Source organism: Netta rufina (assembly GCF_964035555.1).
Source record: "Netta rufina genome assembly, chromosome: 22".
NCBI lineage: Eukaryota > Metazoa > Chordata > Aves > Anseriformes > Anatidae > Netta > Netta rufina.
This window is the reverse complement of record NC_140146.1, coordinates 2,746,755-2,769,578: the sequence shown is the minus strand read 5'-3', so window position 1 is coordinate 2,769,578 and position 22,824 is coordinate 2,746,755. Positions and strand designations below refer to the sequence as shown.

The window sequence follows — 22,824 nt, the reverse complement described above, 5'->3', positions numbered from 1 at the left end:
CCGAAACCAGGACAACCAGCTATACAGTCTAGCTGCAGAGAGTCTGGCCGGGGCTCCGGCTCACTGACCCAGGAACAGAGTGCAATGGCTGTGCCCGGCCTGCCTGCTCGAAGTGCCTGTGTCTGCACCGTGCAGGTCTCTGCTTTGCAGCAGTGCTTTGCTGGCTGCAAATGAGCCAGAAACAGAATGGGATGCAGCCAGACTGCCTGCCTAGGTGGTCCGTGCCATGTGAAGATCTTTACTGGAGACTGCAGAGAACTAAAAGGGACTGGAGAGAGCTAAAAAGCCTTTGGACAGCTCTCTGTGGTAGTCATTCCCTACCTGTCTGGGCTCCTGGGTGCTTCCAGGTCAAAGCTAGTTATGGACTGACCTGGGGCTGTGTCACTTTGCTGTAGCTGGCATTATGAAAGACAAAATCTTTTATGTGCAGTCACTTATGTGCAGTATAAATCTGAGAAACAGAAGGGAGGAAAAATGCTCTTTCCCATTCTAGTTGGTGTTCTCTGGATCTGAGAGACTGCTCTGAAAAGACCAAACAGAAAGGACCCAGCAATACTGCAGAGGGTGAGGCTGATGAGAAGAGGATGGGGTTAATGAGCAAGCAGATTTCTGAGGTGGCAGGAAAAACATCATCTAGGAACTTAGAGGTACTGAATACAATCTGTCACAGCCCAGAGGTCCAGTGAGTAGTTGGGCTGAGAGCAAACCTAAAAGAAAACTTTCAGCAAGGACAGAGTGGGCACAAACTCTTCTTACTTCCCTTCTGCCTCCTTTTTAGAGGTTTATTGAAGATGGAATCCCTCTCTGAGTCAGTGGTAGGCCATTCAGTTGTAAGTAAAGTAGTGATTAATAAACTTGAAAGAGAAATTTAGGAAATACTTCCAAGTCAGGAAATACTGGTACCCTGCTATGGGTATGCAGGCCTGTTTTTGTGCTGGGGAGAACCACAGAGCAAATGGATTTCAGAGTGAAGGTCAAGAAATATAGAGATAATGAGTGGATTACTACAGATCACAATGAGATGGAGATTGTAAAAACTATGTTTTTATGAACTCTACAAAAAAGGAGGGAAATGGAGAAAGAATGGGATGACAACACGTAACATGTAAAGAGCATGAGTTACCTACATGTGCACTTCTCTTTGGCTTTGATGGAATATTTCTGCACAGGTTGTGGAGGAAGGTGTGGGGAGATTGTAACAGGGAGAGAAATGGTGATCAACAAAACTGTGATGAGTTTGATCACTCCAATTAGTGAGGAGGTTGTCTACAGCCCTGTTCAGAAAAACTTGGGAAAAAATCTGGGGCACAGGCACAGAGCTGAATAGGCTCCACTGGAGTATTTTGAGCACCATCAGAGGCTGGACCACCATCAGAGATACTGAAATGAAGTGATGGTATTGAAGAGAATATCCTTATCTATGGACATTTGAAGAAAACAACAGGGTGACAAGACCCATGAGGTAATTCCTGACATAGATTTGGTACATAAATGAGAACATGATCATTCCCTCCTCTTCACAGAGCATTTGTAATGTACTTTTACACGATAATGGCAGTGCATTATGAATATTTACAGCTTACAGTGGGTAACCCCTCCTGCTTTTGCAGCCCCCTGTTTTCCACTCTGCTGTGTTGTTTGAGCCATGAAATCACCAGTAATACTCCCTTTTGGCTGCATCCCTGGACAGATGCTGCATTGCTTGAGGAGGCATGGCCAATAAATAATCTGTGTTCAGGGAGGCCGATTGTTGGGATTAGTGCTTCAGATGCACTTAACATCTGGAACTCCAAACTCATCATCATTGGAACCCGGAGGACAGCAGCAAGGTTGGTAAGAGCTCTCACACAGGGGGTTTTGCCTATTGAATTGCCGCTGACAGGTAGCAAGGCAAGCGGGGGCTTGTGGGGGGCAAATGACAGCTATGCTAGACTTCCAAATCTGTGATACAGTTTCTTGTCTGTGTTTGTGATTCCCAAGACTTAGTAGGGGCTTCAGGTCTTCAGGGACTGGTTATGTAAGAGGAAGCATGGCTGAGAAGGTGGAGAGAGCACTGAAAGTGTCAGCCCTAAAGGTCTCAAAGTTCCAATTCATTGTGTTTGGGAGGTGGGATGAGGATGGTTTTGCTACTGACAAGTCACAGAACATGAGTCCAGCCCTTGCACTGAATTCAAGATGCTGCCAAACAAGAGATAGAGAGAAGGCATTACTGTGGATTGGTCTTTGGTTTACATCCCTGTCCAAAACCAGTCCCTCCCTGTTGCTCTGCTGATCCTGCTTTGTTACTCTGTGCTAGCAGAAGAGCTTTCCTTGACTGGGCTTTCCTTAATGGGGCTTTCCTCCTGTTTCCAACTCTTTTTTTTTTCTTTTTTTTTTTCTTTTTTTTTTTCTTTTTTTTTTTCTTTTTTTTTTTACGCTGCATTAACCTTTCTTTTCCCTTCTTCACAGGGTTTTATGAGTCTTTTTTTTTGTAGAGACGGACAGCACAAGGGATGAGAAGAGAATTCTCAACAGCCATGGATGGGTTACAGCTGCGGGTAAGGCTTACCTCATGCAAATCACAACATTCCGCTTTTCTTCAGAGTCTCCAGCAGCTAACGGGAAGGAAAACACCAGCCACATCTATATCTAGTAAGCCTGTTAGCTAGGAATGACCCTCTTGTTTATCACTGCAGGGAAACTATAGGAGACTGTTCAGCATTAAGTCCAGAGGGTACCTGAGCTCCTGGCTTAAGCTTCTCTTCCTCCCTTGCCTGCAAACAGCTCAGCCTGCCCCCTTCCAAGCCTGCCCCGGGGACTGCTGGCTGGAGCAACTCAGGGGCTGTCCATCTCACAAGTTAATCACTTCCTGTTCTGATGCCAGAAGGAGATGAAGCTGCTATAAATAGATTGTGAAGCCCTCATGGTTTCAGCTGTGACTCACACACATGGCAGAGAAGCATTAGAGAGAATTAACATTCAATCTCTCAGGCACTTTCCTGAGAGCAAATTCCATTCTGTCCCTGTTGCTTAATCTCCTTGCCCAGAGGAGATCAGCAGCACTTTCTGGAGGGTCTGAACGGGTCAGATGGACAGGTAAACCTGGAGCAGAAACATGATGGAGCAAAGGCTACTTCAACTGGAGTAACTGAGCAGTGCCTGTCTGGCAAGCAGCTGCATTTAAGGAACATGGCAAGGAGCTCTGCTTCACCTTTGCCGGGGCTGAGATCACAGAGTCTGGATTTGTTATGGCACACACACACTGAGATGCCTGACCACATCCTCTGGGACTGAGACAGCTTCGGCTGATGGTATGTGCTGGGACTAGATGAGCATGGGGAGAGGGCAGATACTGTACAGCTGAGTCTGTGTGCAACTCCCATTCCTTCCCCTCCATCATAAGTTTTCAAAGCTCAGGGGAAAAAAATGGAGCATGCACCTAACTTAACTTTGAGAAGCTGGGTGATCTTGTTTCCTTATGTTTTTGAATTCATTTTCATGTATCTAAGTGCTTCGTACCCTCACTCGCCCTGCCTTGTTGTATTTATGCGATTAGCAATGAAGATCATTGAGCAATGTATGTGAGATGGAAAAAAAAAAAAAAGTAAAGGAGAAGTGAGATCACACAGATCTTGGGGTGGGAAATGTGAAGAGTCTATTTGCAGGTATCTATCCACCTTTTTGTCTGCCTGCCTTACAGGCACGAGGAAAAAGCAGTAAGAGTATTTTTTCCTGAAAGATGGCTGGAAGAGTAGTTCTTCCTCTCAGGATGATGAATATTCCTCACATCTAGAGTTGCACTTTGTGTATTTGGTGCCCAGTGGACAGAAGAGATATCCATGCCTGTAATTTCATAGTATTGCCATGGTTTCATAGCATTTCATCCACAAGAAAATAATAAAAAATAATAAATAAATAAATAAATAAAGTTTAGATTAACGGATGAGAGTTCAATGTCAGTATCTCTGGGTCTTTAGTTAGTGGTCTGGGGAGCCTGGCGTTTGTGAGATGACGTGTGTATCAGAAAATCTTTTCCTTTCATGCTCTTAGACCCAGAAATCAGGATTTCTCAGTAAAGCGGGGAAAAAGGCAGAAAAAATCATCTGAGAAACTGCGGGTTGGTGGTGAAATCACCTTATTTTGATGGAGATAGATTCAAGGAAATCACCCCATGACTACTCCAGGGGAAAGAGGGTTTTATCCAGCTCCTTACTGCAGGAAAGTAGCATCTCATTGCAGCTCTAGGAAACATACTCCAGCATAAACTGAAGCCTGTCAGTGTGAGGATGGTTAAAGAGATATTTTACAGGCTTCTCCTCAGTGCCTGATAAGGCACTCTATGAATTGTAGAACAGCTTGGGTTGGACAGGACCTAGTTCCAACTGTTCTAGATTGTTTATATCTAAACGAAGCTCTTTATGGTGTCCGAACAGATTCCTCTATCTAGGGACATACATGTATGTGACTTAGTCTGATATCTAGAATATGGACTGCATGTGTGCTGTGTCAGGCTAAGGCTTGAGTGGGTCTATCTGCTGAGTGGGTCTGCAGGAACCTGTATAGTCTTAAGGCATCCTTGAAGTCCTAATGATGTTATGGAAGAACCTGGAGTATGTTGCACCTTCAAAATGTATGTGATAATGCCTGAATTGACTAAGGGGCTTCAGAAGTAACTGTGGCATCTTTCTGTTCTCGTACAGAAAGTATGCCACATTTGCAACCCAAAACTGCAACCCAGAGTTTCATCAGAGTCTAGATCCCCCAGGAGGATCCTTACAGAGCCACAAAGCCATGTGCAAGTGGCTCTACAGCTTACCTTATTGTAAGTGATAAGGCTCAGTTGACTGCAGAAACTCTTGCATGAAATACCCTATAATTCACCAAAAAAAAAAAAAAAAAAAAAAGAGTATTGGATGTAAATGGCAGGCCATTTGTTATATAACATTAATCACCAAGCTTTCAAAAGCAACCTATTGATGTCTCACAGTAAGTGAAAGAGCAGAGCTCATGCTTAAGGACCTAATCACTTGTCATCTGTTCATTGTTTTGTTTTTCTTTAATGTTTATATGGTGGTCTCCCCAACCTTGATGCTCTCCAGTATTGTGAAATCTGCATCAACCTAAAATATTAGCCAGTTTTCCGAAACACGACATTTGAAAATGTCAAGATTATGGAATATACATAATATAATGGGAATTACACATGCAAAATAGAAAGTGAAAAAGTTTTATCATTCATGGTACATCGTGAAATGTATATCATTCTTTTGTAAAAGCTGTGTCTGGCTGGTGGCTGCCAAGAACAGATGCTGGACTCTGCAAAAACAGGGATGGGGTGGAATAGATAACCAGGAATAAGTCATGGTGGTTGAGAAGGTATGAAATGAGAGCTATAAAAAATACTGCCAGTCTGGGCTGATGAAATTCACCTGCAGGAATGAAAAAAAGCAATCTATCAGCTGGTGTGTGGGTGTTGTTCTTCTATAAGAATCAGTAAGGCCAAAAAGGTGAGGAGAGTAATGTCTTGAAAAGATCGGTGAAAGACAAGATGTCACCTCTGGTTCTAATTACAAATTACAATAATTACAATGTGGTCTAGAATGCCAAGCGAGGTGTCACAGGAGTACTGGGATTAGTCCATGTCCCTGCAGTAGTGTTATTGTTTGATGTAGTGTGCCTTTCACCTCACTGCCATGCATGAGAGACCATTTTCCTCTCTCTTTTACTCTGAGATATCTTTTCTCCTTACAGCAGGAATCCAGCAGCCGGGGCCTCCTCAAGTTCATTGTTATGGAAGTGAAATGGATTCATGTGTTGGCCATCTTCTTCTTTCTGCTGTCTGTAGCTATGACAGGCTGCTTCCTGTGGCAGTACAGCCTCCCCAAACTGGATCCCAGTGAGTAAACAGCTTTAAGCCTGACCAGTAAAGGCCTTTTTCACAATGGACATTTTTTCCCAAAGACCTGACAGCACCCAGATTAACACATGCTAATTGGTGCAAGAACAGAAAATTGGGTTGATGGGGTGACATTTAACTCTTCTGGTGTCCAGAGGAGCTCATGATCACAAGAAAATCTAGCTCATGGATGGATTTGCCAATACTTCTGACTTTGACATAGATTAATTGATATACCAAGGAAAAAGACGTTTTATTTCACATGCATTCCCTCCCCCCCCCCCTTTTTTTTTTTTTTTATCTTAATGTAAACATCACTCCAATTTAGAATGGATTCTGTTTCACACCTTACCATGTCATTCATCTGATGGGTTTGCTTCCTACCATATTCCTCTAATCTTAGATCTTTGAACTGGTTCAAGTCCCAGGGTCATACTACATACTTCATACTGCACTGAATCAAAAGATCTTTGCTTGCCCCCCCATATTTAAGATATGTCTCTTCCCCATGCAGGATACAGTTAATTCAGAAGACAGCAAATACATTAGTTGATATAAATGTATTCTATTAACCATTGAAATTGTATTCAATTTTGGGTGGCACTTACAATTCACTTCTACATCCAGTTTCTGAGGTTAAAATATGCATGGGACAACACTGTCTTCCTTAACCCAAACACAGACCCACCTCTAGACAGTGACATGGCACTTTTACTGCTTCTAAATCCAGTTACAAATAGTTTCCACAGTCATTTGTAGACCCAGCCTCTTAGTCATCCAGGTTGCAGAGTCAGTTGCAGTCTTTTGCAGATCCTGTTTGTTCCATGTGCTATATCACATTGGAATGAGCAATAACAGAGCACAATGATCTCTTCACGTCCTGTAGCATCCAAGATAGAAACAATTCCAGATTCTCTTTTTCTGTGCAGAAGTGTTTTTCAGCTTTGGACAATGCAGTCAATAAAGCTAGTGCTGACTGTTGGATGAGGTTAGAGATTCTCAATGACTCTATGATTTTTGGTATGTCTATTCACGTCACGTATACTATCTGTGAACTGTTTTCCAGACCCATCTGTGATGGAAGTAAGATCAGAAGCTGTGCAGATGTGTCCCCGCTATCCAGAACCAGTACCACTGGACCACCCAGTCCCCATTCTGAAGGATGCATTGGAGAAGGTCTGTGAGGAGAAGGGAACTGGGGGAGAAATATTTCATGACTACTGTTCTGAAGGGTATATAGGAGCCAATACGCATTTTGCCTCAGAGCATCACTGAGGAAGGAAGTAGGGGACAGAGAAAAAGTATATCACATGAATCTACAAATGGGTATGTAAAACTCCTTCACTGGCCATACAGAACAGGTCCATAGGCAGATAACTTATCCAAATAACAAGCTATGATGAATTTATGTTATTGCTTGCCCATCAGAAGTTCTGGTGAGCATACATCAGCAGAAATGACAGCTGCTCTTGTTCTTGGCATCTTGTCACTGCATCATTCATGTCCTGAAAGCAGTTGACTCATGTAACTAGTGCCTATTAGCCAGTGACCATCACTTCCTGATTTTATTGCTTTACTGGCTTTCTTACATGCCACCATTTAAAAAACAAAAAGCTCTTGTAGCTAACTTCAAAAAAAGGAGTGGAGGAAAAGGGAAAGGGGAAGAGGAAGGGGGTAGGGAAGGGGAAGGAAACCTGCATCTGAATGAAGGAGAAATCTGTTTTTTCTCAGTATGATATGCTTTCTCTAATATTGTAATGCTGTTTGAAATTCTAGTAGGCTCTATTTGACATGAGGAAATCATGTAGCATTGCCTTGCCTGTATGAAGTGTAAGGACAACCATGCTTTGACAGGACATGCCTGATTTTGTAGACCCTGATCATATGATATAGTCTTCCATTTGTCTCTTTTTCCAGGCTGCAGAGTCCTAGCCTAATTAGTTATAATGAGGAAGCTGTCCCACAGCTGTGATTGCTATTTTCATTCTTCTTTGAGTACTTTCCAGTTCTAGTATACTCTTGTGGAGATGCAGGAAATCGGAATCCTAGACAGTATTCAAGGTGCAATTGGATCAGGGATTTATACGATGACAAAGTACTGTTTTCTGTTTTACTTTTTGTTGCATTTCTAATAAGAGCTAATATTTGCTTCATCTCTTTTTCTGTCACAGAGCACTGAGAAAATGTTTTAATAGGAACATCCATCATAGACCTAAGGTCTTGTTCCCAAGTGCTAACAATCAGCTCATTGCCCATCTCTGTGTATGTGTGGTTAGGGTTGTTTTCCTACATGCACATCAGTTTGTCTACACTGAATTTCAATTGCTATCACTTCACATTCAATTTTATTAAGTCTCTATTGTTGTCTCTGATGTTATTATAGAATGGTATTTTATTACTCAATTAGAACTAAGTCAGAGAGGTTGTAGGACACCGAGTGACCAAGAGTCACCAAACCTCCCTTCTATATCCTCCTCAGAAATAAGGTATCCAAACACCTCCTAACTTCTTTGAAACAGACTAGTGAAACTATTTCTATTTTGTAAATTAAATAAAGAGGAGAAATTTCTTCTCAGAAAGAGTGGTCAGGCATTGGAACGGGTTGCCCAAGGAGGTGGTGGAGTCACTATCTCTAGGGGTGTTTAAGGAAAGGTTGAATGTGTTGCGTAGGGACGTGGTTTAGTAGGCAATATTGGTGGTAGGCAGATGGCTGGAACAGATGATCTTGGAGGTCTTTTCCAAACTTAATGATTCTGTGACAGCTTTGAGAAAGTCATAAAAGAGTAATGCATTCTCTTTGTAGGAGGTGGGGGGAGCACAGTGGCTGATTAAGTCTATATAACCCTGGAACAATAGGAAGCAAAAAGCAATCACAGCCTTCTGTGTCAGCACTGTTCCTCTGAGTGCAGTTTAAACAAGACTTTTAGCTCTAGCATGTTTGATGGCATGTAAAATATCATGGGATATTTGAAAGGTCTGGATCTTTTTCTCATACATATTTGAACCTATATATTAGTGTAAATAACAGGTACACCATACAATTTAAGAAGAAAGAAATTACGATTTTTAGAGTTTCAGCACTTTTTTAAATCATATAAACATCATAGAATTATCAGAATGAGCACCATATTACTCTGAACAGTGGATGTGTACACTTGAAGAAAGAAACTGCATAATTCAGCATAAGCAATTCAAAGGAACAGGACAGATAAAATATGTTCTTTTGGCAAAACACATTTGAAAAATCACCAGGCTGTGTATACTCTCAGTTGCTTGACAGTAAGTAGGGCTGATTTTCTGCATCTAGTTCTGCCTGTTACAGAGTATATGCATTATAAGACTCTTCACTTGGATATTTGTCATTTCCTATCATTTTCCAGGTAGATATGATGCTGCGGCAAAGGATTCATAGCTCTGGTCTCCCTGCCATGTCAGCCATTGTTATCTACAATGACACTGTGCTGTGGACAGGCAACTTTGGAAAGAAGAATGGCTCAGATCCCTCCTCAGTGGTGCCGAATGAGTATACTATTTACAGGTGAGACCTGTTTCTACTGTGTTATATACATGTATGAAACATATGGGTTGCATGCTATCAAATGTTATCCTCAAAGTGAACAATTTTGAGAAGTTTTAGTAGCTGTGATTAACAGATACACACTCCCCGTATCATGATACAATCCCTGCATAGAGGACCTCGTGCTATTTCTTCCAGAAGACCTTTTCCAAACTTGACTGTTCTGTCACGAGTGGTTTTCCCCGGGGGTCACTGTTGGGGCCCATCCTTTTCAATATCTTTATTGATGATTTGGATGAAGGAATTGAGCACGCCCTCAGCGAGTTTGCAGATGACAGCAAGCTGGGGGGATGTGTTGATCTGCCGGAGGGTGGGAAGGCCCTGCACAGGGACCTGAGCAAGTTGGGTTGATGGGCAGAGGATGAGGTTCAACATGGCTAAGTGATGGGCCCTGCACTTTGGCCACAACAACCCCATGCAGCACTACATGCTTGGGGCAGAGTGGCTCAAAAGCTGTGCAGAGGAAAGTTCTGTAATCCAATGCACTATTGGGGTTGCATTTAATCATGTAAACATCATAGATACTACAAGACTTTGCACCACATCTTCTACACAGTGGACATGTAGACTGAACAAAAGAAACCACATAATTCAGCATAACCAATTCAAATGAAGAGTGCAGTTAAAATATGTTCTTTTGCCAAAACACATTCAAAAAAGCCTCCACCCTGTGCAGACTATTCCAGAATGTTGAATAGCAGACCATGAAGGCCAGAGTTAAGGATATTAACCTAACCTACTTTCCAGTATGTTAGCCATTCTGTTCTGAATAGAGGTATTGGCATGTAAGTCTACAGGTAGTGGGTCAGTTTGGTACTGAGTACTGCTCGTACTGAGCATCTGTTGTTTTGTTTCATGGGTTTCTCAATACTTTTATGTTTGTTTCTTAACAGAATTGCCAGTGTATCCAAGATCTTTCCAACCATTATGTTGTACAAGATGTGGGAAGAAGGGAAAGTCACATCTCTGGATGACCCTTTGGAACGTTATGTCCAGAACTTTGCCATTAAAAATCCTCTGGGAAGGTTCAAGGAATCAGAACAGAGATATACAGCAGATGGGCTGATTTTTTTGGAAAAAGGCTCAACACCACTTAAGCCGTCTCCTGTTACCTTGCGTAGAATGGCCAGCCAGCTCTCAGGTGAGGCATCCCTACTTGCTCTCTGCAGACCACTGTGCCACTTGAAAGAGACCACAGAGACAACAGATCATGGGTCAGGGATTAAAAAGACAGCTCTCTAGGCTATTTATCAGTATGACATCTGCACTTCTCAGAGGTCAGGAAAGACCCTTGGAATCAAGCCGTCAGGAGCTTCATGAAGTGATTAATGGAAACTCCTCCAGGCCACCTGTTCAGAAAGGGGCCAAGCTGCTTTGTGGGCAGGGGAAATTTTTTTTCCCATAGAAGATGAATATATATTTATTTCAACGCTGTAGCCTGACCTGAAATCAGTCTCAAATTGCATAACAGTTTTTGTACTCCAGCCCGGAGTGCTCTTATTTTTCTGAGATGTAGAGTTGAGGGTCAAAGTGCACCAAACATTTCTACTTTGATCAGATAGACCTAGATTGCTGAGCTAAATTTAGTTGTCAGCGTGCTTTCTGATCTGGGATTCCTGAGCTATTAATAGCTTTGTACTTGCTGGCAGGCGACTATTAATCTGCTGCTACTTTCATACCTGGGAAAATCTAATGTTAAGGTGGAAAGATTTCACAGGACCCAGGAGATAAAGATCCTCTTGAAATAAAGCTTTTAATTGACTTGGGGATTCCAGTATATACTGGTCAAAGACACCATGCTGAGATCTCCTGCAGCAGTTTAATTGAACTCTGTAGAACTTGCATTATTGCAGATTGGAATAAATAACCTAAATTAGGACCTGTGATTAAAATAATCTGTAGGCAAATTGCAGTACCTCAATACAAAGCAGAGCATCACCTGAAGCCAGCCAAATAAGGGTTCTCCAAGGACTAATGAGACCAAAGTCTGGAAATACATCTGTTTAAAAGACAGAAAACACAAATTGGCCTGTAGCAGTAGGAGACTGAAAGGAAGGTCTTTGCACAAGGCTGCCCAGCTCCTGGCCATGGTGGTGTTGCTCTAGCCATGCTAATTATGTCTTGAGGAGCACCAACTCTGCCTGGTTCTATCTGGCTCTCAGAAGTGCCCAAAGCCAGTCTGGCTACTTCTTGCAGGAGTACACTGTGCTGGGGCTGCAGCTCCCTGCCTTGTTGTAGTTCCCCATCATCTGGTGTCTTGCATCTCAAGCTCACACAATGGCTCTCCAGGAGAAGTGAGACCTGTCCTCCCAACCCCACTGGCCCAAGACACTCCAGAAAGGAAGAGAAGATAGTATAGAATCATAGCATCATGTAAGTTGGAAAAGACGTCTAAGAACATCAAGTCAAGCCATTAACCTAGCACTGCCAAGGCTACCAATAGACCATGTCCCTAAGTACGTCTTCTGAATAACTCCAGGGACGGTGACTCAACTACTTCCCTGTGCAGCCTGTTCCAATGTCTCCAAACTAAATCTCCCCTGATGCAACTTGAGGCTATTTCCTTTTGTCCTATCACTTGCTGCCTGGGAGAAGAGACTGACACCCACCCCACTACAACCTCCTTTGAGGCAGTTGGAGAGAATGATAAGACTGACCCTCCTTTCTTCTAGTTAAATAATCCCGGTTCCCTCAACCTCTCTTCATAAGATTTGTTTTCTAGACCCTTCACCAGCTTCACCACCTTTCTTTGAACATGCTCCAGCACGTCCATGTCCTTCTTGTAGGAAGGGGCCCAAAACTGATCACAGTGTTTGAGATGCATCCTCACCAGAGCCAACTACAGGGGAAAACGATGGAACAGGGCAGTTTCCCACACACTGCCCATTGCAGGATGTCTGTTCAGTGCACACACAAACAGCCCAATAGTGATGTACTAGAAATATTTACGGGAAGCATATGTCAAAAGTGTACCTGGTCATAGCATAATTGCTTGTAATGATATTCCATTGCTTCTTTCACTGTGTTGGTTTTTATCTCCTTTTAAGTTCCTAAATATGTACATATATATATATATAGGATGTGGCCCAGCTTCTCAAACATTGTTATGTAGAGCACACCATCAGGGCACACCAGCCAACTTGCACAGTGACAATCTAATGGATGCAGAAGCACAATTTGAAACCCCAGCTGAAAAGTCAGATGAATGTTGAGGTCACGTGTTACATTTCCTGAGTAACAAAAGAATGAAAAAGAAGTAGGTTCTGCTTAGTATTAAGATCAAAGTCATCTCATGGCATACTGTAAAGTGTTCTTCATCTTAATTCTTCCAGTAGAATACATCTTCATTATCTGGACTTTTCTACATTGCATAGTACAAAAGTAACTCCAAAGATTTTTCTCTTCAACACTTGATGACCATTACATCACTAGAGTAAAGTTCTGGCTTGTTAAGACTGCGATTTTCAAATGTGTTTGAATGGCAGCTTGAGATGTTATTGTAAATTATTAACAGCAGGCTTGTCCCATCAATTAGCAGACCATGAGTTATAAATCAATGACTGTGGATTTTCTGTTACGCTCAGTAATTCTCTTGATTACCATTTCTAGTGAACCTCAAGAGAGAGGCTGCACTGCTGATGTGGTGCTGGTTGAGCTCTCCCAGTGGTGCAACATTTTCTTTGCTGTGAGTGTGGCAAGTAGAAAATGAAGAAGCCCGTTGTCTACTGTAATATGCTCAGTTCATCTCTTATCTAGTCAGTGTGATGCACAAGTAATCCTAAACTAGAAGAAAAAAGCATTTTTGTTTCAGTTCAAATCCCAAGGTCAAGTCTATTCAGAAAAACATGTGTTGCTGCTACAAAAGAATAGGGCCTCATTCAGATTTTCCGTAATGAAGCACATGCTCACTGAGCAGATGATTGCAAGTCATTTTTCTGTCATGTACCCTTCCTGATTTTCTTCTAACCTCTAAATCAAAGTCATCTGTAATCTGCAATAAATATTTCATTCTAGATGTAATCCAAGCTCTGGACTTGGTGAGCCACAGGTCTTGTGCAAAGGAACTTTAGGATTTTAAAAGTCCTGTCCGAATGTTTTTAGGGAAATTATTGTTCAGTGCTGTGGAATTAAAAGTGAAAAGAACTTCAATATTTCTACACTCAGAAACTCTGAATTTATTTTTCTAAAGCTGAAAAAAAAATAGCTAAGTGTACTTTAGACCAAGATTAGAATATTTCAGAGATCGAGTCTTCTGTAGAATGGCATAAAGAACAAAAGTCTGTTTAAAGGATCTGTTTAAAAATTGTTTTAAACTTCATAGGCAAGAGAATAATCATGTGGAAATACAGACAGGGATTTCCCCAGCAGCCAATGTGCCCTTCACTTCCAAAATACACCTGGGTAGTTTCTATTTTATTCACCAAGGTATTTTTGTTGAAAGTAATGGTCCAGAGTTAGTGTTGGGGCAGGAATTACATTACCCAAATTCAGTGGTCTATGACTTGAATTTTGTGGCTTGCAGTCCAGTACGACCAGGTTCTTGCAGCACATTTGCTTTGTTCGTATCTGCATCATTACTGTTTCCATCTTGCCATTAAATCTTGCCTTTTGATTGCTCTTCACCAGATTCAACATTTCCTGGATATCGTGGTTTAACCCTAGCAGGCAGCTAAGCAGTACAGAGCCACTTTCTCACCCTCCCCACACATTCCCAGTGCTATCCGCAGCTGTATCGCAGAAGAGAATTAGAAGGGCAAAAGAAAGCTGGAAATCTCTTGGGTTGGGAAGGGAAGGGACTGTTTATATGTTGAATCCAAAACACAGCACCATATCAGCTACAATGAAGAAAATAAACTCTCTCCCAACCAAACCAGAGCATTGGACCATAACCGGTGTCAAATTGTGGGATGTTTCTTCTCCATGGTACAGGTCTGCCCAGGAAGCTGCGGTCTACCACCCTGCTGTGGAAAGGCAATACACAAGATGCTCTGGCTCTTCTGAAAGATGATGTCTTGGTCGCTGATCCTGGAACCAGGTCAGATGTATTCACCTATGGGCTTTTGGTTTGGGTTCATGTTCCATACTGACATTAATCTCACCTGTAGACTCCATGTCCCATGGAAAAAGACAGTTATTCCTAGAAGTTTCAGTTTATCCATCTACAAATACATTTGTCTTAGGTTGGAAAGAGTTACTTTTAGAGTTGCCAGGTTCTTTTTTGATTGAGTATAGAACCTGAGTGAGAAGCCTAGATGGGGCAAATTAAATCAATATACTTAGGTCCAATGAGCCTTAAAGTGTGAAAGATACAGATTTTCACATGTGACCTGGCAAGTTAAACCAGTGAATTTAAACTATCATAGATTTTACTGAAGGTTATGCTATGTCTGTAGAAATTTGCACATCTCTTATTATAAATTCTTCTAACAGTTGTTTACAATTTATGTAGTCTGCTAAAAGTCTGTTACCTGAACTGCAGTCAAACAACCAAACTTATGAAAAAGAGCTAATGGGCAGTGGATAAAGGAAAAGATTTAGACTTAAAAAAAGAAAAAAATAATAAAAAAAATAAAGTCTGCAAAATGTTTAGTGATTCAAATTATATTCTGAAATATAATTCTGAAATATATATGTTCTGAATTCAATTATATTCAGAAATAATTAGCGTAGGGTTACTAAGGATTCTACATCACATGAAGCCTGTAAGCTTAGAAAACTCTTTCTGAAAACGAATTAATAGTTTGGTCTTGGCAACTTTGTGTGAAGTTCTGTCCAATATCATGTAGGAGGTTAGAATACATGTACCTTTTAGGACTTGAGTACCAAATGGAAAAGTTATCTGCATTGGTATCATATGCATATGTATTGCTATATATCATGCTCACCATTAAGATATGTGACGACATCTACTCACAGTATCTGAACCCCTTATTACTTCACATATTGTTTATTTTAACTCTGTTTCACTGTTCCTGGATATACTCACAGCTCATTCTTCTGAAAGGAAATTTATAGTCATTGCTATGGAAAACTGAATTTTCCATCACACCAGGATGAGGACGATAACGAATTATTCTATAAGGTAGTAAGGGATATCTCTAGATTATCTGACCTTGTCCATATGGGTGACCTCAACTTCCCAGATGTTAACTGGGAATACCGCACAGCTGCTTAATTTGTTGCTTGTAAACAGAGAGGGTCTTGTGACTGCAGTGGCAATCAGTGGCCATCTTGATCATTCAGTGACCATGAAGTAATTGAGTTTAAATCTTTGATGATACAAGGAAAACTGCCAGCAAAACATCAACCCTGATTTCAAGCTGCTCAAGGAAGTAGGTGTAAGGTCCCCTGGATATCTGCATTTGAAGGTGCTGGGATCTATCAGTGCTGGTCACTTTTTAAGAGTCATCTGTTAAGAGAGCAGTAGCAGGTAATTCCAAAGTGTCAGAAGTCAAGCAAGTGGGGCAGAAGCCTGTCTTAGCTGAGCTTGCATCTTTTTCTAGAGCTTAGGTGCAAAAAGAAAGTCTATGGACACTGGAAACAAGGTCAGGCAACACAGGAGGACTATTGAGACTCTGTTTACCTTGTATGGAGAAAATTAATGCAACCAAAGCCCAAAAACAGTTGAAGATGGCTGGTACAGTGGGGGACAAAAAAGGGCTTTTTAAAGTGTGTTAACAGCAAAAGGAGAACCAGAGAAAATGCTGGATCATTACTTGATGAGGATGGTCACCTCAGAAATAAGAATGTAGACAAGACAGAGGCACTTAATGCCTTCTTTGCCTCTGTCTTCAACACTGGTGACAAGCCCTGGGACCCCAGATGTGCTGAGTTGGAGGACTGTGACTGTGGAAATGATAAATTCCCAGCCAATTCCAAACTCATGCAGAATTTGCTGCTCCAGATGGATGCATATGAGTCTATGGGGCCCGATGGGATTCATCCCAGGGTACTCAAAAAGCTGGTTGATGACATCACGAGACCCCTCTGAATTATTTTACAATGGCCTTGGAAGTCTGGAGAGGTCTCTGTCAACTGGAAGATTGCAAATGTCCCAGTTTTCAAGAAGGGTAAGAAATTGTTACACGTGATCTGCAGAGAGGACTTAAATGTGTTAGAAAAGGGTTGCAGATGATACTAAATTTGGAGCTGCTGACTGCCTGGAGGGTGGAGAGGCCTTGCAGGGAGATCTTGACAAATTAGAGGGCTGGGCAGTCACCAACAGCAAGACATTCAACAAGAGCAACTGATGGACTCTGCACCTGGGACAGGACTACCCTGGGTATATATAATGGCTACAGGATGAGAGGCTGGAGAGCAGCCCTGCAGAAAAGTATCTGGGGGTTCTGGTCAACAGCAAATTGAATTGGTAGTCAGTAGTGTGCTCTGGCAGCCAAAAGGATCAACCATAGCTGGGGTGCATCACGAATGTCATTGCTAGCCAGTTGAGGGAAGGGATTGTCAGTTGCTAAGGGATTGTCCAGCTCTGCTTTGCATTGGTGCAGCCTCACCTTGAGTTCTGTGGAAGGACATAAAACTATTAGAGAGTGTCCAAAGGAGAGATACAAAGATGGTGATGGGTTTAGAGGGCAAGACGTATGAGAAACAGCTGAAGTCACTTGGTTTGTTAAACCCAGAGAAGAGAAGACTTAGGGGAGGCCTCGTGGTGGCCTGCAGCTTCCTCACAAAGTGGGGCAGAGGGGCAGGCACTCACCTCTTCTGTCTAGAGACCAGCAATTAAACTGGAGGGAATGGCACCAAGCCTTCTGGAGTTCAAGAAGCATTTGGACAAAGCCCTCAAATGTATGGTTTGTTTTTTGGGTGGTCCTGTGTAGAGCCAGAAGATGGACTCAGTGATTCTTGTAGGCCCCTTCCAACTACTTATTCTATCATTCAGTGATAATATATTTTTCTGGGAATGTTGAACTTCAGCCCATTTTTGACATAAACTTTTAGTCCTACTTGTATTTATTCCTGAGGTAAAATATGTATGTACACATCATGCTTTTATTCATCTAGATGAGCTGGAAGTAGTTGAAGTGACTCCAAATTTATGACCCAAATAGACCTTATTGAGGTGTATCTTCACACCATTTAAAAAATATCAAATGTTAAAACCACAATCTCTGATTTATATATATATTTTTGAAACAAAATTGTCCATTCATGTCTTTAAACTTAATTCAAGTGTAAAGTCTTAATGTCCTTTGTGTACATTATTGACTCAAGCACTTAGATGTCTTTAATCACTCACCTTTGCAGGATACTGCTTTAGAGATGTTTAAGTGCTTTTTAAGTGCTTTTCCTATCTTAAGATAGCTTAGGTCCTTCAGTGATTGCACCATGTTAAATCTCCTGAGGCTCACCTGGGATTTTGAGACCTTTAAGGTAAGCATGTCTAACTCTTGACTCTGCTCTTGGAGAGAATGAAGACATTCTTTAAGTGAACAATTATTAGACGGTAAGTCAGGATATGCAAATATATAGGTTTTTGCTTAAAAGTTTGTTTGTTTGATTGTGGGTTTTTTTGGTGTTTTTGTTTTTGATTTTTCCATCTCTGGCCTGCTTTCGAACCTTAGAAGTTAAATAGCTCAGCTGATGTTCATGTAAGAAATTTCTCCTTCCTCAATTAATCACAAATCAAGACATTAACACTTCTTCTCCGTCACTGCCTTCTCACTTCTTTCTCTTTCTCTAATAAAATCACAATCATTCCCCAAATGAAAGAGACCTAGCCATTGTTTTAACAAAGTCATACCTACACTGCATCACTGAGGTAAGGCTGATGCAGATATATTCCTTTCTTTTCAGATGCCACTACAGCAATTTGGCCTTCTCACTGATGGCGCATGTACTAGCTGACCATGCAGCTGAGGGACAATACCAGCGCTGGATCTCAGAGAACATCCTAGACCGCTTGGGCATGGAGGACACTGGTTTCGACATCACACCACCGATCCGATCCCAAATGGCTGTGGGTTTCTATGGCAGCCAGCAGCCAGCCCCTCTCTATGACCTTGGCTGGTACAGGCCTTCTGGCCAGATGTACTCCACAGCTGCTGACCTTGCCAAGCTGGCAATGGTCTTTTTAGGCACCTATCACCGCCGTCTCTTAGAGCCTGACACAGTGAAGACAATGCTGACACCTCTGTTTAAGTGCTCCACTGAATATTTTGCTAACAAGACTGGCACACCCTGGGAGATTAATGAGCAACTGGGTTATGATATCATTAGGAAGGATGGAGACCTTGATGGATATTCAGCTACCTTCTCACTTATCCCCAAACTCCGCCTGAGCTTCATTGTACTGATGGCAGGGCCCAGGCCTCAAGGTGAAGATATTGTAACTCGGACATATGAGTATCTTATTACTGCCATGGAGACTGCATTCAGAGAGGCAGAGAAAACCTTGTCTCCTCCTCCAAGTCCAGTCCCTTATGTTGGCTACTATACCTACTCCAACTTGACTTTCTATGAGATCAAAGTTGGACCTGGTGGGGTGCTGGTCATGCAGCAGTTTGGGCCTCACGTTGAAGAGCTGATCCCTGAGAAATACCGGACAATCAAGCTCCATCACCTGGAAGATCGTGTCTTCCAAGTTGTTTTTGACAAGGAGTTCCCTTGTGTTCTGCATCTTGGCTCTGCTTCCATCTCACTGGAGACCCAGAATGGGCAGCTCTTTAATTTTTATCCATTTGATCGCAAGGGTTTGTCTCCTGGGTTTGATGCACCGGGCCTGAACACATACAATGTATTGCGTGTACTTCGTAAACCTGTATTCTATAGCTAAATGTCCCTTCTCCTTTTCTGACCATTCCCAGGAGGTGGCTCAAAATCTGCATCTTAACGGACTCTCCTGTCCACGTGGCTTTATGGATGCCGCTTGAAAGGGAAAGATGCTGGCAAATGACTCCCTTGTCCAACAAATATGTCATGTATCACTTCTAAAATAACTGCAATGGTTTGCCACCCCTGGCACTGCATGACAGGCTGGCTAGCAATGGAGGATGCCTACAGAAACAATAAGTGGGAATGTGCTGGATGGATGGTGTTTGTGTGTCATAAAAACTTGAGCACTTAGGTCTTCACACATTTACTGCCTGTATAATTACCGTTGTGGTGATTGACTGGTACCATCAAAGGGCTGGGAATTTCCTGTGTTTCTCAGAAAACATCTCTTCTTCAGTCCAGTGGTCCTTTCAGGGCAGTTAATGAACCCAGCTCCCATGAACAAAATTCTTCATCTGGGTTTGGTGGAAAATGGCAACAGCATGATACCAGGCTCTGCTTGTGATGCCTGAGAAGTGGGGGTTTATTTCTTTCCTGGTTCACCTCAAAAAAACTATGAAAAACTGCAACATGGTTATGTCTTGGCTCCACGGATTTCAGCAAAAGTTGGGGTCACACTAAGGATATTATAGCACTTAATTATAGAAGTTGAAGCACACTCCTGTGAGCTGGGTCATATGAATACATTCTAGTATATTCCAGCTGGAGTCAGGTTTGTTACTATCTCAGTACACAGGCAAGTGTCTGAGTGTGGCACTTACATACAGGAGTGCATGGGAATCTTTATGAGTATTTTGGGCAGGGTATCTGTGGACTCATATCCATCGTGTTTATTTACATGTAAGTGAGGATGGTAGTTGAAAATGCATTAACCTGGGAGCACTACATTTAGGACAGGTGCATTTATAAGCATTCTTCAAGGCAACAGGTATATTCTCCTCTCCTTTCTTGTGCTCACACAATGCCAAGGCAGTCGTGATGGATGACATGTCATTAATAGCCACTATCATATCTCTGCAATGGAGTCAGGCACCATGAGTTCAAGAGAGGAAAAGTACCACTGACTGAGGAGTTTTGGATACTGCAGTCCTGCTCCAAGCTCAGAATATTGTGATTGCAGGTGTAACTGCAATCACAATATTAAAATATAGTGAAAATAAATAAATAAATAAATAAATAAACAAACAAACAGAGAGTAAGAGCAAGGTAACTGTTACCTTAATATAAACAGTGTCACTGTGAAGTATGGTAATGACTGTACAGCATGGAAATCCTGGAGGAAGTGCAAAAGGGAAGGCATACTAGAATAATCAAAGACTTTTCAGAGTTCATAATGTTCCATACCATCACAGGTACTTGTATGAGGCTGGATCCTCTTGCAGATTGACGACATGTTCACGTTTGTTCAGTCTTGCAAGTGGATGTGTCTTAATGAGGATGAAAAAATAAATCAACCTGCTTCTCATCTCTCTTTTTGTCTCTCCCTGATTTTATTCTGTGTGTAGTTTTTCAACTTTAGTTTTGAGTAGAGAGACCATCACTGAAGGCCTATAAATTTGATTGGCAAACTCAGTTCCCTGCCTTTTTTTTTCAGACAATTTCAGTTTGTTGGTAAACAAATGGAATTACGTAAGCTTTGCCTTACAGTCAGTCTTGGTTGCTACTGTATTGGTTTCCTCTGGACTTTGTAAGTGATCACATTTCATACCTTGTACATCCTCATATATGCAAGTATTTAATCTGGGCTATTGCAACAACAGTAAGCTCAATGCAAGTTCTCACTGCAGTCATGTATGATCATGACCATAAATAAGGCTGCAGACAATTTTGTTGCACTATCATGGCATTTCCTAGAGAGGTGCCTAATCTGTGTCATGGCATGCCTGACACAAGAGTGCTCTCCAGGCTTTGAGCTCAAAAGATGCAATGTTTGACTACAAGATAGTTGCCCCATTTTAGCAGGTGTCAGTCCTTAACTGGAGCAGTTCCTACTCACTCTGTGACAGTCCAAAGTACTTTGTGCCAGCGTTGTCACCTGGAACACCACTTCCTGACATACACATTACAGGGTTAGTAGAGATTTTCATGCAGCTCAGTGCAGGAGCTCTGTCTAAACTCTATTGCGTTGTGGCTCTCTCAGTTCCAGATTCTGCCATCTCCCACCCACAAACTTGTTAAATACATGATTATTTTTGCCTCATTTTGAGGAATCCAGTCTGCAGTCTGAGTGCTAAGATAAAAACTGCTACTGTCACGACATCACTCCTGACCTAAAATCTTCCTGACAAGACAGCCCTTTAAAACATCCTTTGCTCCTAGCTGATGATGTATTACAACTGACTTCACTTTGCTTCAGCAAGAGGGACGTATGACATGAAATCAAGCCACAACACATCACTATAGGCATGGCAAGAGGGCATAAATTTACAGGCAGCTTGAAAAGTCTTGGTTGTAAATCTGTAAGGTTTCGATCATTTGTATCATACATCAACAAATCCCTAATTCTTTCCTTCCGCTTAAACATCTGTCATCCGGCAAAATGACAGCTGGTGATAATTGGTATTTGCTATCATTAGGACTCTTCTGCCATCTCCTGGGCGAGATGTGTAAAAACCCTCAAGACATTTTTGCAAGAGGATGCATTAGTAAACCCAAAGTTACAGATGTCAGGACCAGCAGAAGGTGACTGCCATCTTTTCACCTTTATGTTTGGCTCTCAGTGTTTGTGCCAAGTCATGTTGCTGAACAGTACAACCTGCCAGCAGTCCCCATGCATGCAACCCGTAACGCACCCAGTCTTCCACACAGAGTGGTGAGAGAACAGGCAGGACTGCAGATCCACTATGAACAAGCCATTGAGCAACTGCAGGGTGGAGAATACATGCAAGTGAGACAGATATTCTTTTTACAGTCCATTTTATTTAAAATGAAATATCTTTTCTGTCCTCAGAGCTCCTCCCTTGATTCTAAAATTATTACATAGTAGTAGTGAGTTCCCAATAAAGGCAGACCTCAGTCCCTCCACTCCATGCAGCTTTCGATTATATCTGTCATGTTAAGGTTTGTTCAGTGAATTTTCATCCCCTTGCCTTGACAACCCTCTCATTCTGAAGACGCTTTCACTGTGTGAGAAACCAGGCTGGACTAGGACTGGCCTCAGAGCAACATCTCTACCAGGAAGAGTCCTTATTTTGCCTCTAGGGTTCAAGAGGCTCGTAGGGCATCCCACTGTGACCTGGGAGGCCTCTGGGGCATCCTACAGGAAACTGGGGGTCACTGGGAGGCTTTCTGGGGGAGCTAGTGGGAACTGGGTGGCCCTGGTTGACCTGTGGAGGACCTAGAGCGCAGGGGAGGACCACAGGAGGCCTGCAGCGTGCCCAGGAGTGTGCTAGAGAGCCCTGAGAGGCCTTCAGAGGCCACAGGGTTCCAGGAACAGTCCATATTTTGCCTATAGGGTTTAAGAAGAGGCTCTTAGGGCATCCTGGAGTGCCCTGGGAGGTCTCTTGGGCATCCCAGAGGAACTGGGGGTCAGTGGGAGGCTTTCTGGGGGAGCTAGAGGGCACTGGGTGGGTACTGCCTTGGT

The 22,824-nt window shown here is 42.3% G+C and overlaps 1 protein-coding gene across 1 annotated transcript; it reads left to right on the top strand.

Moving 5' to 3' along the window:
- Window positions 1-2,492: 2,492 nt before the first annotated feature.
- LACTBL1 (lactamase beta like 1) lies at window positions 2,493-19,242 on the top strand (the record flags this gene model as incomplete). Its single annotated transcript, XM_084300404.1, has 7 exons — window positions 2,493-2,537; window positions 5,731-5,875; window positions 6,942-7,055; window positions 9,260-9,413; window positions 10,346-10,593; window positions 14,382-14,487; window positions 18,264-19,242. The coding sequence occupies 7 exons, from the start codon at window positions 2,493-2,495 to the stop codon at window positions 19,240-19,242; spliced, it is 1,791 nt and encodes a 596-aa protein (XP_084156530.1).
- Window positions 19,243-22,824: the final 3,582 nt, after the last annotated feature.